The following is a 16,782-nucleotide window of genomic DNA, read 5'->3' on the forward strand; positions in this document are numbered from 1 at the left end:
TAATTTGATTGGAAGCATTTTTTCAAATTTCAAGAATACATAAATTAGAAGTTTACATATATAATTTATAGTTGTCATATATTAGTCTAATTTAAGTTTTGTGGAATGTCAGCAATCGTTAAATTCTTAAGTGTGAAAGTGTTGCAAATTAATTACTAACAAGAATTTTGTATGGCATGACAAAAGTAATGGAATTAACGATAAATCTTTAAGAGCTGAATAAATGGGTTAAACGGATGAATGTTATTTTGCTAAACATCTATTACATTTTCGAGGATTCAAAACAAATCCAAAACCCAAAATTTATTTGTCACACAAACAGTTGAGTTGTTTGTAAAGCTAATTTATACCTAAACATAACATATTTATCCAAGCTGATTATAAAATATGATACATCAAATTGGCTGTGAAATTTCGTGAATTTTGCCGCCTCGTTGTAATAACTGATGAGTTCTCCTATCAAGTGTCAATAATTTTTCTGTGTATTTGCTGCTTGGTAGACAACCATAAGCGAAGATTCTTTTGTAAATATTTAATAAGGACTTTCATCAAATTAGAAACTTTTTAGAAGATTCGTTCTATGGAGTTTTACACATGTCACCAGATATGTTACCACATAAACAGTCTTGAGTAGTGGGTTGCCTGTAAAAACCTTATCAACGTATAAATAAATTATTATTTCTAAATTTAGAACAGTTCTGTTTAGAAAAAAGACAGTGTTCATTTGAAATCATGTGTAGGGCTGATTTCGTTTTTCAATTTTTTGACATCGGCAACAATTTTGCAAAAATTTGAATCGTCGGTGAGGCCACAGTAGAGTGAGGCGGATATTTCCTCACATGATTAGTAGGTTGTTTGCACAATTGTCACAATGTAATAACGATTTCGTATTTACTGTTTCCAGGTTTATTTATTAATTTCTAATATCAATACCTACGAAAATGTCCATTTTAAATGAAATCTCTCATTTTAAATTTCTACTTGTAACGGTCAGTGGCTAGTCCCACACGTGATACCACAGACCAATGTAACGTGAAATTCCCCATGTGGAAAACCAGGGGAAAAAATGGTCGAAAGTTGTTTCCACAGAACTTCCCTCGCTCCTGAAGTACAATGAAACACATCCAGCATTTTCGAATGGGCCGCTCTCAGAGGCGTCTGTCACCGTTTCTCTGGCATAGTGAACTTTTCTACCTATGATGGGTACCTGTCCCTGTTTAGACTAGTGCCTGTCTGCGATTTAAAATCAGTTGTTTTGAAAAATGAAAAGATTTGATTTTGGCAATTTAATTTTTTTATGAAAACCATTATAAGTTAAAATAAAGATATGTACCATGTAGGTACATGGTACATATCTAGGTAGTAATGTTCAAGCAAAAGTAAAAAAACGTGCGACGCGATTGTTTCAAGTGAGTTTTCCATTAAAAAATTTTGCGACGACGTCATCAACATTTTTGCAAGGACACACGTATATCAGTTTGGATAGATATAGTGTAATACTAAAAATAAAAGTACTGTATTGCCAAATTTTCGGGAAAATGAATTGGGTCGTCATGAATATTGATTTATAATCAATAAAATAACGAAACAGTTTACTCGCGTATGCCAGGTGTATTAGCAGAGACCACTGCAAATCATTTAGGTAGAAGCATTCGTAATTTAAGACAACAAGTAATAACACTTGTTGAGATTGTATACGTGAGTGTGAAACAGAGAAACTGCAAACAATGCCGATGGTCGTCCAGACTTTTTTATTTCTTCGACTTCCGCTGATTATATAAAACTTTGGATTTTATTTTAATGTTTGATGTTGTAATTCACAATTGGTTGATTATAACTTGTCCACATTCACCTAACCTAGTCAGCATAACAAATGCCCGCCTGTAATGTTAAAGTAAATGTAAATAAGCCTATGTATCAAACCACTTTTTCCTTTATAAAATTTTGTGTCTATCAAATTTGGTTGGTGCAATGTAATACTAATAACAACAGTGTTGTATTTCCAAATTTTATGGAAAATGGAGTGAGCTATTCCTGATTTAATCAATAAAGTAACTTGACTCATTCATTAATTTTTTGGAGCCACCTCTTTAAGCAAATCTAAAATTTTGGTCGAAGGTTATTTCAACAGAACTTCCCTTGCTCCAGAAGAATAAATAACACCCCCTAAATCCCTGCACCCCGAAGCTGTAAATTCCAAGGGTCTGAACAAATGCGGACAATATGAAATATATTTAAAGCAGATGAACAGTGGGAAATAACATATTCCTAATTCCAAGTACTTGTTTAACTTTAACTGTTTTGTTTATGTTTATGCGTCGAAAGAATTGGAACATTAGTACGTCATATCGTATCACCGCCGGCACTGAACTACGTAACGGTGGCATTAAATGCATGCATATGTATTAAAAGAAACTGGCATTTGATAGATTTTGTCTCTTCAACACAGCGGAGAGGACTAATTAAACGATCCTATTTTGCACATTTTAGATAGTATTTATTCGGCAAAATTTTGAGATGCCCATGGGCGCCGGCAGGGGGGTGCAAGGGGGTGCACTTGCACCCCCCTGGCTTAGTATAAAATACACACTTTAATTTAAATCCAAATTGCAATTTCTAGGAAGTGGATAATAGTTTTTGAAATAGCTTCCGCATTCAGTTCTTGCAGCGGCACATATCCCAAAAATTCTTCGCAAATTATTGGATTTTTATTGTCTTGATCACAACGCAAATACCGAAATACCATCGATAATTGTTCTGTGCCACTAATATTAGCAGTGTCATCAGCCAACACCTAAAAAACGGATACCTGATTCACCTCCTCAATTATTTTGCCCTTCAGAACATCAGAACAAATTTCAATCAATTTATTTTGAATTTGATGCGATATATACAAAGAGTTTCCTGCTCCTGACTCTAAATGATTTTTAAAATTTCATCCCCAGATTCAATTCGAAAATGGAGCAAATATACTATATCCTATAATGTATGGGTGCACCCCCCTGCAAATAATCCTGCCGGCGCCCATGGAGATGCCGTAATCAATTTTTACTTCCCGAGCGTAAGCAAAGGAAGTATTGTAATCGAGTCCGTCGGCCGACTCTCTACTTTTACATTTTCTCAATCTTTCATGACCCCTAGAAGACGAAGAAATAGGTCTCCCGTTTCCGTCTGTCTGTCCGTCTGTCCGTCTGTACGTCTGTCTGCCGTCCCGGATTTTGATTCTGAAAGTACTAGGTTGATTGTTGTCAAATTTTGTATTTATTTTAGGTATATCATGTAGATGGTAAAACGCTAACAAAAATTTGTCTAATCATCCCCACCACTAATGTGATGACGTCACTTCAAAATTGTACATAGTTATTGGGTTTTAAAATGTATCAAATAACATAGTCTTACACATGTAGTTTATGACTCCGAATTGAGATTTTACCCGAAACGTCCAGGTTTTTGGAAAAAAAAATCAAAATTATGAAACAACATTTTGACATTTAATTTGAAATCTACAAAACTGAATGCTTTGAAATCTTGCAGATGGTTTACAGTTAAAAAATAAAATTTTAATCACAATGTATTTAGTTATCCCCTGCAAAAAATTAATAACGTCACTACAAAAGTTTGCCGAATAATCCTATCTGAAATGTACAAAATATGATTTATTCTACTTATATACTTCTACTAATTTATCACTCCATTCATATTTTTTGGATTTGCATATACAGGGTGACTCAAAAAATAATGAATCCTCATATTTATTTTAATCAGGAACTACAAAACCGAATGCTTTGAAATCTTGGATATATTTTAAGTTTATCATAAGCATGGTAAATTTTTGATCAAAATATATTTGCTCATCCCCCCTAAAAAATGAATGACGCCCACCAAAATTTTGCTGAATAAATCCTATCTAAAATGTGTAAAATATGATGAGTCTCTTCTTGTGATTTATCATTCCATTCACATTTTTTTGGATTTGCATATACAGGTGACCCAAAAAATGGGTAAATTTATTTTATTGATTTAATCAGGAACTAAAGAACCGAATGCTTTGAAATCTTGCAACTCTTTTAAGGTTATAAAGAGCATAATAAATTTTTAGTAAAAATATATTTGCTTATCCCCTCCAAAAAATTGATGACGTCAGCTCAAAAGTTTGTCGAATAATCCTATCAAAAAAATGTACAACATATGATGAGTCTCTTCTTGTAATTTATCATTCCATTCATATTTTTTGGATTTGGATATACAGGATGACTCAAAAAATTTAATGAATGCGCAAATTTATTTTATTGCTGTAATCAAGAACTACAAAACCGAATGCGTTGAAATCTAATGCGAAAAAAACATAATAGGCATGCAGTCGTCACGTTTCCGACAGCGAGGGAAGTACTGTCTAAACTCTTTAGACTAATTTTTTGAGGTTGATACACAGATACATTTTGATTAAAAAGTTACCATGCTTACAATAACGTCTGCAAGATTTCAAAGCATTCAGTTTTGCAATTCTTGATTTAATGAATAAAATTAATTGATGTATTCATTAATTTTTTTGAGTCACCCTGTATATGCAAATCCAAAAAATATGGGAGACCTATTTCTTCGTCCTCTAGGGGTCACGAAATGTCGAGAAAACGTAAAAGTAGATAGTCGGCCGGCGGACTCGATTACAATACTTCCTTTGCTTACGCACGGGAAGAAAAAATATGAATGGAATGATAAATTACAAGTACAAACTCATCATATTTTGTAAATTTTAGATATGACTTATTCAGCAACATTTTGAGGTGACGTCATTCATTTTTTAGGGGATGAGCAAATATATTTTGATTAAAAATTTACCATGCTTATGATAACTTTAAACCATCTCCAAGATTTCAAAACATTCGGATTTGTAATTAATCATTTTTTTTTGAGTCACGCTGTATATGCAAATCCAAAAAATATGATTGAAATGATAAATCACAAGTATAGACTCATCGTATTTTGTACATTTTAGATAGGGTTTATTCGGCAAACTTTAGAGCTGACGTCATCAATTTTTTGGAGGGGATAAGTAAATAAATATATGTATTTTGATTAAAAATGTACCATCCTTTTCATAACTGTAAACCATCTGCACGATTTCAAAGCATTCGGTTTTGCAGATTCCAAATTAAAGTACATAATGTTGTTTCATAATTTTGATTTTTACTTTCCGAGCGTAAGCAAAGGAAGTATTGTAATCGAGTCCGTCGGCCGACTCGCTACTTTTACGTTTTCTCGATCTTTTATGACCCCTAGAGGACGAAGAAATAGGTCTCCCGTTTCCGTCTGTCTGTCCGTCTGTTCGTCTGTACTGGACCGATTGTTGTGAAATTTTGTATTTATATTAGGAATATCATATAGATGGTAAAACGCTAACCAAAATTTGTCTAATCATCCCAACCAATAATGTGATGACGTCACTTCAAAATTGTACATAGCAAATGGGTTTTAAATTGTATAAAATAACATAGTCCTATACATGTAGTTTATGACTCCGTATTGAGTTTTTACTCGAAACGTTCAGATTTATGAAAAAAAAATCAAAATTATGAAACAACATTTTGCAATTTAATTTGAAATCTGCAAAACCGAATGCTTTGAAATCTTGCAGATGTTTTACAGTTATGATAAGCATGATAAATTTTTAATTAAAATATAGTTACTTATCCTCTCCAAAAAATTGATGACGTCACCCCAAAATTTTGCTGAATAAATCCCATCTCAATTGTGCAAAATATGATGAGTCTGTTCTTGTGATTTATCATTCCATTCATATTTTTTCGATTTTCATATACAGGGTGACTCAAAAAAATTAATGAATGCGTGAATTTATTTTATTGATTTAATCAGGAACTACAAAACCAAATGCTTTGAAATCTTGGAGATGTTTTAAAGTTATAACAAGCATGGTAAATTTTTGATCAGAATATATTTGTGCATCCCCCCTAAAAAATTGATGACACCACCCCAAAAAAAATCCAAGTTGATATACGTGTCCTTGCAAAAATGTTGATGACGCCATCACAAAATTGTGTAAAGAAAAAACTCAATTCGAAAATGCTGTATGCTTCATTCTACGTCAGGAGCAAGGGAAGTTCTGTCGAATCAACTTTCGACCAATTTTTTGGATTTGCATAACATGGTAAATTTTTGATCAAAATGTATTTGCTCATCCCCTCTAAATAATTGATGACGCCACCCCATAAATTTGCTGCAAAAAATGCTACCTTAAATGTGGGAAAAATGATGAGTCTATACTTGTGATTTATCACTGCAATAATATTTTTGAGGTTTGCTTATATGAGGTGTCTGAAAAAAATTAATGACTGAGTCAATTAATTTTTTTGATTAAATCAAGAATTGCAAAACTGAATACTTTGAAATCTTGAAGACGTTTTAAAATTATTGTAAGCATGGTAAATTGTTAATCAAAATAAATCTGTTTATTTCCCCCAAAAAATTGATGACCTTATCTCAACATTTTGCCGAATAAATTCTACCCAAAATGGGCAAAATACAATGACTTTTTACTTGTGATTCAACATATATTGTTTATTCATCAAATTAGAAACAAGTCACCCGATTTTCCCGAAAATGTGAAAATACAAACGTCTTCATTCAATAAGAATTATAATAATGATATTGAGAAAATTTTGTCGATTGTAGCTTACTAGTTAATTGTTTTGATCCTCTGTTTTGAGGGGACGAACTGATTCAAATCAAACTAATTTCTACGTGACATTCTTCCGATGCATAAACATATACACTTTAAGGTGTTTTTCTTATCGAGGATAACCTAAGGACGTACAGTAATGGAGTAAATTGGACAATTTGGTATTTTCAATTTTCTCTATGTTTCCTAAGGCCGTAGCTAGGGGAGGCTAGGGGATGCAACAAAAATGTCTGGACTGTAGGCATTGTCATCCGGTTATTGCAATTCGTAGAAACCATGTTTTAGTTTAGTTTGACCGTCACGTCTACAGGTTGATAAGTGTTATGGCTATTTGTCTTAAATTACAAGTGCTATACAGCGTGTTCATTTTATCTGTTCACGCCTGACAATTTTTGCATAGGCAACATATTATACACCTCAGAGACGACTTTGTCTTATTGAATTTTTTTTTAATAAGCAATCATAGCAATCACAGAAAAAAATGACAAAGGTGTCAATGCTAAGTAATGACAAAATTGAAAAAATTAGAACTCAATTTATTTTAAAATGCCCCGGTACAAAAATGTAATGCGAAAAAAACATAATAGGCATGCAGTCGTCAAGTTTCCATCAGCGAGGAAACTCTAAACTCTTTAGAGCAATTGTTTTTTCAAAAATCTGGACGTTTCAGGTAAAAACTCAATCTGGAGTCATAAACTACATGTGTAGGTCTATGTTATTATTTTATGCAATTTAAAATCCTCTGTACTACGTATTACTGAGTTGAGCAAGCTCAACGTTCGGACTGAGTACACCGTCAGAACATCGTTTATGGAAATCCACAACGAAGAAGTCCATGATTTATTCAGAGATAATATGGCTTTGAGGTGAGTTTGTCATAACTTGATCAGTGTTCACGGTTTTGCTGGCGTCATTTTAGGATGTACGATTACCCACTTGTTAAAGGATCTGTTAGTTTGAAACAGTTGAGGACAGTTACGGTATTCAATACGGCAAACGTAAAGCGGATTACTATAGGTCTTCGGGCTCGCCAAAAAAAAAAACTGCTAACTACAATATCCAGCATTTGTGTTCGCACGTCATTCTTAGGTTTTTAGTAAGCGTACGGGAAATCGATGGTAGAGGTGACGAGATCAACAGAAGTGTAATACTACGACTGCTGGATTTGCTAGGTAGTGAAAGCGCTGGACGGGAACGAGCCCGAGATTTCGGCAACGTCAATCGTTCTATCCAGACTGCACCAATAGTGATTAAAGCTATAGCTCAAAGAATACAGCACGTGCCTAGGGAGTCCAACCTGACTAGAATTCTACAAGATAATTTGAACGGTAACACCAAAACCGCGATGATTGCCAAGCTCAGGCTCTTGGAAGGACACAGTAGCCACACTGGAACTAGGACAGCTCGCTTCATCTATTATATCAATTTCTTGAAAGAATTAGATGATGAGTTTGACAAATTGAATTTTGAATTCGCCGCTGCCAAAAGATGCGAAGGAGTTTTCGTCAGCAACCAATCCTTCAAACAAATGACAGACGATACTAACAACAACAACCAAAAAGTTCTCAAACTGGTGGCCGAATTGGCGAACCACAAATGTTCTATCGATTTGCAGTATCGCTTTCTACAACTCTCCTTCCACAAAACCAAAGATGTTCTAGAAACCGTCCAACAAAGGATTGCCGAAACACGAAAGGTTTTATTAAACGAGAAAGTAACGTTGAATGCTGCCACGGAAAAACATAAAGACTTTACCAAGACTCTTTTAGATGTTTGTAGACGCTCCACGCGGAATAAAGAAATTTATTATAGAAAGTATCAACAGGCAACTGCTGCGAATAAACAGAACGCGCAAAAGTCAAAAGCAATGCTTTCGATTTTGAACAGCTGTCTTCAGGATGTTGTCGATGAGACACAACGTAAGTACTTCCGCGGAGAATTTAGCTGCGATAAACCAAACACAGCAAGATTTGGCTGTTCTGAGTAAAGAGACATCGGATAGTGCATGTTGCATGGATTTTATTGCTTCTGATATGCGCAGCTACGCTGACAACTATAACTTGACTTTGAACGAAGTGGCACGAAACGATTTAAATTGTCATTTAAAGGCGCTTCAGGATGTACCAAGCGGCAGATTTGAGCACAATCTTGCCCATGTTCGCACACCGACGAAAATCAGAGACACGATGGAAGCCATAAAGCAAGATTATGAGACGGACTTGCGCGATATGGGGGTGCATTCTGAGAATACTTCTCACAGCGTAAGTAAAACCCAGTTTTCAGTTCGACAATCAACATTTTCGCTTTAGGTAGGAAGACAGCTGATGAAAATGAAGCTCTAATAAAAACAGCAAATAAGAATTTTTTCCAAAATTCCAAAGCTTTATTAGAAAGAGCCGCCATTTTAGAAGCACACATCGCTAAAGTAAAAGCTATAAAAGAGCGAAACGCGAATATGGCCCTAGCACCAGTACGAGAATCCATCAATCATTACTTGGAGCAAGTAAGTTACATAATTTTACTAGTATTCGGTTACATATTCATTTTAGCCACCCATAATCCTGAATACCTCAATGGTGAAAATAAAAAATGTTTTGCAACAAGCCGAGTCTAGACAAAGTCTCGTGCACACTCAAGCAGAGTCAGATCGGAGCTCTATACATCGAGCCGTGAAGGAAATGGAAGCAACCGTCAAAGAAAATCTAACTCAAAGAAATGAAGTAAGTCGGATTAAACTGTATTACGTGGTTAAGTCATTTGTTATTTAGGAAGTTCGCAACAGACAAAATTTAGTCGAAAAAACATTACCGACTTTGGGTCGAATGGATGACACTTTCATGCAGTTGTCGCAGAATCTAGTGCACCGAAACGTTAAGTTTTTTTTATGCAGAGAAAAAACTTACCGAATGTCATCAACATAGAAGCGTTGGACATGCCGGGGATACACCCGCTAAACAAACATACAAGTATCCCAAAGGAATCCCTGTTACAAAACTGAATATGAACGGCAACACCAGTTCACCCAGTGGAAGTGATAAATAAAGGTGGTATTTGTTTGAGGACTAATGAACATTTTTATATCAAATTATTTTTTCAATTCTTTTGCAATGGGAATTGATGGCATTCCTTCTTTTATACTCCGGGACTGTACTGCAGTTCTTGTACATCCTTTGTGCATCATTTTTACCCTTATTTAAAAAAAAACGCAATATTCCCGACATTATGGAAAAAGGCTTACGTTAGTCCCATTTTCAAAAACGGTCGGCAAAATGACAGAGGAATTTCCTTGCTATGTAATTTTGCAAAGATTTTTGAAACAATATTGTACTCTGATATTTACAACTCGACTAAACACTTAATTTCCCCCGTACAACATGGGTTCATGCAGAAAAAATCAACGGTTACAAATTTAGCTGTATTCGCCCAATATGTATCGGAAATCACTGACTGCAATGGACAATACGATGTAGTATACACCGACTTCGCCAAAGCTTTTGATCAGATTGACCATGGGTTACTCCTTGAGAAATTAAGCAACTTGGGCTTTTCGAACTGATTAATTAAATTGTTCTTCTCTTACTTAGACAATAGAATGTTTATGGTTAAATATCAAAACTTCTACTCTAATTCTTTCATTCAATTCTCAGGAGTTCCACAGGGCTCTAACTTGGGCCCGTCATTGTTTCTATATTTTGTCAATGATCTTGCAGCTGTCCTCCCGTGTAGAAAATTGATGTTTGCAGATGATCTAAAATTATATGCGGAAGTCAATTCTGTAGACGATTACATATCATTACAATTATGTATTGACCTCCTGTATTTTTGGTGTATATGTTATCACTTATTACTTAACATTCGGAAATGTAAAGTGTTGTCCTTTTCACGCAAACAGTTCCTATGCACATATGACTACAACATCAACGATTCACTCATCGATAGAGTAGATAACTTCAAGGATCTAGGGATAATTTTTGACAGTAAGCTAACTTTTATTGACCATATAATTGATATCATTGCGAAAGCTCACAGAACATATGGATTCATCTATCGTAACTGTAGGGATTTCTCCAATCAACATACTATGAAAATATTATTCTGTTCTCTTGTTCGTTCCAAATTGGAATATGGTGCTGTGGTTTGGTACCCGTTCAATGAAGTGCATTGCAAAAATCTAGAAAGTATTCAACGCAAATTTCTCAAATTCCTGGCTTTCATCCAAGATGGTTTTTATCCACCTCAAGGACTTGACCATAGTGAATTGTTATCCAGATTTAACTTCACGTCTCTTAGCGTCCGGCGTAACATCTTAATGATACGATTTCTATATAATCTGCTGAATAACAACATAGACTCTCCTGAATTACTATGTAAATTAAATTTACTCGTTCCAAGGTGTTGTAATATCCGTCACCATTTGCTATTTTATACACCTCAATCACGAACTAACGTTTCAACTAAGTCACCAGTTGCTGTAACGTGCACTTTATTCAATAAAGTAGCAAATAACTGTGACATTTTTCATGATTCTGTTAAGAGAATATCTTCTTTTATTTGGGATTTATCTTAGTTTTTATAAATTCACATTTAGATCTCTTAGCTAGTGTTTTATTATTTGTATATTTATAGTTGTAGTAATTATTTCACAATTTTATTGCGATTGAAAAATTCTGTAATGCTGTATTATTACTATTAATAATGAAAATAAAGCATTATAGAATTTTTGTACGCCAATAAAATTGTGAAATAATAATTACTACAACTAGAAATATACAAATAGTTTGTTATAAAAATGTCCAGAGTTTATCAGTACTTACTTCACTTTTCTTTTGCCTGTAAACTAACACGAATAAAACTGTGAAATAATAAAATTATTATCGAAATAATAAAATTTTCGTTAATAATTTCATGATTTGGTGCGGGGAGGCTGCACACGTCTAAAAATCGTAATACATCTTGGCTCATCTATTTGTAATGCAGAGGTAGATATTTTTGTATTTATATTAAATTACAGTTTATAAAAGTCTTTATTACAACCCCCACTTTGTAGTTTTTCTGCAAAAAAAAAAGTGAAAGTTAGAACATCCTTGCGTTTGAAGATTTTTTTTTTCAAATTTCGCGCGCTCTTTTCCCTTTCATTTTTGCCAGTTCAACAACAACAACTTTGAAAAAAATATGCTAAAATATCACTGAGTGTGCTTAGCCTGACATCAAATTTTTGTTGCAACAAGGTCGATTTAATTAATGGCTAATTTTATGCTTTTTCTCGCACAGTAAGAAAATATCGGTCTCCCACTTCTATCTGTCTGATTTTAGGAGTGTTTTAGGAATAGTCGGCTGGTAATTTCGAAGATTATCTGTCTAAGAGAAATCTGGACAGACGACAGATAGACAAACGGAAACGAGAAACCTATTGTTTCGCATTTTATGGGTCATGAAAAGGAATAGTATCAAACTTTTTAGGGGGCAGTACAGGTAGTTAGAAATAGAGATGGCGTCATCAAAATTTTGATGGACCTTATAAAATCATAAAATTTTGGCTCAAGTTCGACAGTTGTTGTATATCCAACAAATTTTTTACAGGTGGAAACGAGAAAGCTAGATATTATCCAAAATTGCACTGTCACAACACTATCGTCTAATAAAACGTAAAAAATCTCAGACTTCTTTGTTTTTATCATAACTTATCCAAAAGAAAACAAGTAGCAGAAAACATTTATTTTTATAATCAAATGTACAATCGCAATTATGAACAAAATCTTGCTTGTATGATTCTGAATTTTTTTAACTGACTGTATACAGTAAAATGCGTTTAATTATGATATTGAATTCTACTATATATAGTGGAATTCAATATCATAATTAAACGCATTTTACTATGTTCTCGATTGAAAATGAGTTCCAATTTTTAATAGCGTGTATTAAGTAATTCCGCTAAACAAGTAGTTTGTATAACCGTATCATATCGAACGTACCGTAATATGAGGTTAATTTTAGATCGTGCACAAATACCGTAAATATTGTGTGTAAAAACTCTAATAAAAAGTGAAGTGAGGTAATCAAGAGGAAAGTCTTTGCAGGGGTGGTGGAAAGGTATTTTTTTTATAATTCGTTATTTAGCATCAAACCAATTACTGACTGCAGTGCATAAATTGGGAAAAGTTCACAAAATGTTTTATTCATTGCCGCAGTATAAAATACAAAATGTTCATGTGGCATCATTAAATCGCCAAAAATCACATCTTCATTCATCAAATTTTATAAAATAACAGACAGAAATTGAGTCTCTGACACTTGGAACAACCTCCCCCAGGAAATCTTGGAGGCTTAAACCACAAGCACCTTTTAAACGCACATCACTTATGTGGCAAATTTGTTTTAAATAGTTGTTACCTATTTTATATTTAATTTTAATATTAGTTTTGTACAAAAAATTTAAATTTGTTAACTCTACAGATTTATAGGCATAATTTCAATCTGTAGATATATTGTATTATTAATAATAATAATAATATAATTAATAATAACATTAATAACAACATATGTGCTCTTGTACTTGTGGTTTATGAAACGGGATTATTTTTTTATCCTAGACATGAACAATCCCAACTATATAACAAAAACCATAGCGCAGTTGGTTCCCGTGATGGGATGAAACGCCGTTGCGCGGATGTGCGAAAACTGCTATTTTTATGTATAAAGGTTATTATCAATTATCACAAACAAATTATCGAAAAATTAAATATATAGCATAATTTTTCAAAAAAGTGGGATTTGTTGGACTGTACTTTTTGAGAAAGTAAACGTATGGTTGGGGATATTGAGAAATCACTTGCCTTCAAGATGGACAGTTGAACAAATACAGGGTCTTCTGAAAATTGTAAATTTTAATTTTGGAAATTTTATTTTTTAATGATAAATCCTATAACTTAAAATTAAGATATGTCTGGATTGTTAAGGTACAGGTAAAGGAGCTTGTTATGCATATGTCTCAAGTGATATAAGAAAATTTTGTCATGAATATTTTATCAAGGACATATATCAATTTGAATAGGTGTATTGTAATACTAATAACAACAGTACTGTATACTCACGTTTTCGGGAATATAGGGTGGGCCGAAGGTGAGTCGTTCTTGATTTAAAAAATCTTAATTAAACTTAAACTGAATTGGTGGTCGTAGACAAGTCTTGTGCGTATTGAATTCCTTAAAAATAAAAACTAAATCAACAGATAATAGGATAGCAAACATTTTTGTAATTTTTAGATTATTAGATACATTTCCACGAGAATATCGACAGAATAATATTTGGAAACGATTGTACAAAAAAATTGGCTTTTCTGACCATACAGCCGGTATTAAGTGTATTTGCTACGAAATCGTTTCGGAACACGGTCGATGAACATGTTTTCAATCACTGTAAATACTATTACGTAAGCCAGTGTGTATTCATGTGGGATAATACAGGAGCGGTTCAATTATTGCTATTATTGTGTTACCCCGAGTAGTGAAGAAGATTATCCTGGATTTTAACATGTAGTAGAAGAAATTCCCAAATGTATGTAACGTCTATACAGAAAAGCATTCAACCCTTTCAATCCTCTCATAATCAAACCACTCCTTCTTCAGAAAAGATGAATGATGGAAAATAAAAGTTAGTATAAGGTAAAACCCGGATCTTGTGTGAATTGCAAACACGAAAATGGCACTCAAGGGACACCGATAACCAGCAAGTTAACGTCGTTCTGATTTTATGACCCTATTAAAGTTCCAAAAACAATCTGTATCAACACGATTCTTAACTAATTTGACTGGGCGAAAAAAGGTGCCGTCTTCCCATGAGTTTTTCCGCAGGAGTGATTCAAGACGATTTGTCGGTGTATATAGCTCTACTTGGTGCAGATTTGAGATATAATTGAATGTTGAATGAATAATGCATGTGTCCTCAGCGACCGCAGCCGCAGCATGTTCTCTTGGGACAGAGTTAGCACTCTCCCATCTCCCCTACTCTGGAATTGACCATGGACCGGAATGGACCGTCAAACTCTGCACGCCCAGCTGAGCGTGTTTGTTAAATGAACACCGACAGAAAACTGTTTTATTTCCAATTACCGCCGACTTTTTCGACGATTTAAGAACTGCGATCGCGCATTATCGGCTCCGCGTAAGGTGTGACTTCATTAGCGAGTTATGTGGAGCGAACGAAGCTCGCTCCTGTTTCTACACGCACAAATGAACAACCCTTCATATATAAGTGCATACACAGGTGTTCCGATTATCGAACGGTTGTTTCCTTACATAAATATATCACAATTGCACTTCACATATTTTTCCATATAACAAATGTAAAACAAAATATAGCCGACAATTAAGTTCTCTACCAACTTTAAAAATGTCTGAGCTTTATTTAGTTGGTTATAGGTAAATTAATAGGTTTGTTCCATCGCAAGAAACTTTTTGTTTGTTAGATAGCTGAGATCTAACTAACGTAGGCACTGACGTAAGTTCTATGATAATGTTTGATATTCACTGACATATAACGGGTGTTCAATTGAAAAATTGCTCAGAGGAGGCATTGGAATATCATTTGACACAGACGGCATGTCTGTTCTTATAACATACAGCATATGCATATAACAAATTATGTTAATGTTAATAATGGATGTTATAAGAACAGACATGCCGTTTGTGTCAAATGAAATTTCAACGCCTTCTCTAAATGATTTTTCAATTGACTACTTGTTATTTTTAAAAACATGAAATGCCATTTTTCACGTTTTCAGCAGAGTGTGCTGAGTGTTGGTCACTTGGCGCCTCAGTTTGCTTCCCTCATGTAGCAAGTGTAATCGTCTAATACCTAAAATGTTCATAAGATACTTGCACGCAAGTAGGAGATTATAAGGGTTGTCATGGCCTACAGATACCTAGCTAATAAGTTCTATGAGTTTCATAGGAAGTTTAGAAGTACATAGATAAAAAGATCAGCAGATCTGCTTTTGTAAAACGCGTTTCTTATAGATTTTAAGAAAAGTAATTTTTCAACAAACGGTTATATTTTTTACAAGAAGCACCTATTGGTAGAAAATTTAAGAGCGATGAAAATATTTTTAAATGCATATACATTGTGTGAGAGTTAAATTGTATCTTTCTGACCCCTGCGCGCAGCTGTCCCTTTCCTATCAGGTTGTTTGCGCGCAACTGTCCGATGGAATGGGCACAACTGATGCATGTCTTTGTGTGTTTAGTATAAAAATATATGTACACTTCAGTAACAATTAATGCAACAAGGTACTGTTTTCAAGAATTTTCAATCTTTTAAATATGTTCTGCACAACAACTTTCAGGGAAAATTAGGCTTTAACGACTTCTTTCTCAATTTTTGTTATTTTAATTTAACAACGTAAAAAATCACGAGCAGTTCTATATTAACATGTAAAGTAATGCGTATTATATTTTCCACCCGCTAAACTATCGCCGACCATATGTGCACGAAAAATCAATTAAAAACCAAACCTTCACAGTAATCATTTTAAAGTCACGACAATAACTTTAACAAGGGTGTCACAACAGAAGGGGCTTAATCCCCTGTTTAGCACATGTCTGATATTAAGTTCGATTGTTTATCTTCCCTTCGTATTGTTATGATTTTAAAGCGCTCACAATAATGACTAATCTGCAGCCGATCTGTACTTATCACTTCGTTTAAGTACCTTCCGAGAAAGAAATTAAACTGATTCTTAATTCGGATCGAGACTTTGTTCCTTTAGTTTTGTTAGCACATTTAAAGAAATATAAGGGGCTATCAAATCGGTAAGTAGAGTAATAAATCGAGCGTAATGCGAGCACGTGGTAGTTAGACAAAGTGGTTATTATCCCTTGTGGCGCGTGGCCAGGCCTTGTTACGGCATTCAATTGGGTATTGTAACCGTTTGTCCATAACACAGCTGTTCCAACCTCTTTAGTAACCCAGAGATGACTTGCTCCGTCATTACGTGAATCCACGCTTTTGTTTTATCACCGATGTCCAAATAACCATTCTATTCCCTTCTGAACAAATCATAAAAGAGGTAAAAATCCACCAACTTCATA

At 34.1% G+C, this 16,782-nt stretch overlaps 1 protein-coding gene across 1 annotated transcript; it reads left to right on the forward strand.

Annotated features, from left to right (window-relative positions):
• The first annotated feature begins 1,602 nt into the window (after positions 1–1,602).
• On the forward strand, positions 1,603–10,253 carry LOC135131166 (kinesin-like protein Klp61F). Its single transcript, XM_064058749.1, has 9 exons — positions 1,603–1,698; positions 7,406–7,563; positions 7,617–7,695; positions 7,761–8,616; positions 8,666–8,962; positions 9,007–9,200; positions 9,247–9,417; positions 9,466–9,567; positions 10,086–10,253. The coding sequence occupies exons 1-9, from the start codon at positions 1,603–1,605 to the stop codon at positions 10,251–10,253; spliced, it is 2,121 nt and encodes a 706-aa protein (XP_063914819.1).
• Positions 10,254–16,782: the final 6,529 nt, after the last annotated feature.

The sequence above is a fragment of the Zophobas morio genome, unplaced genomic scaffold (assembly GCF_036711695.1).
Source record: "Zophobas morio isolate AGI-343-1 ecotype UQ-CSIRO unplaced genomic scaffold, CSIRO_AGI_Zmor_V1 ptg000019l, whole genome shotgun sequence".
NCBI lineage: Eukaryota > Metazoa > Arthropoda > Insecta > Coleoptera > Tenebrionidae > Zophobas > Zophobas morio.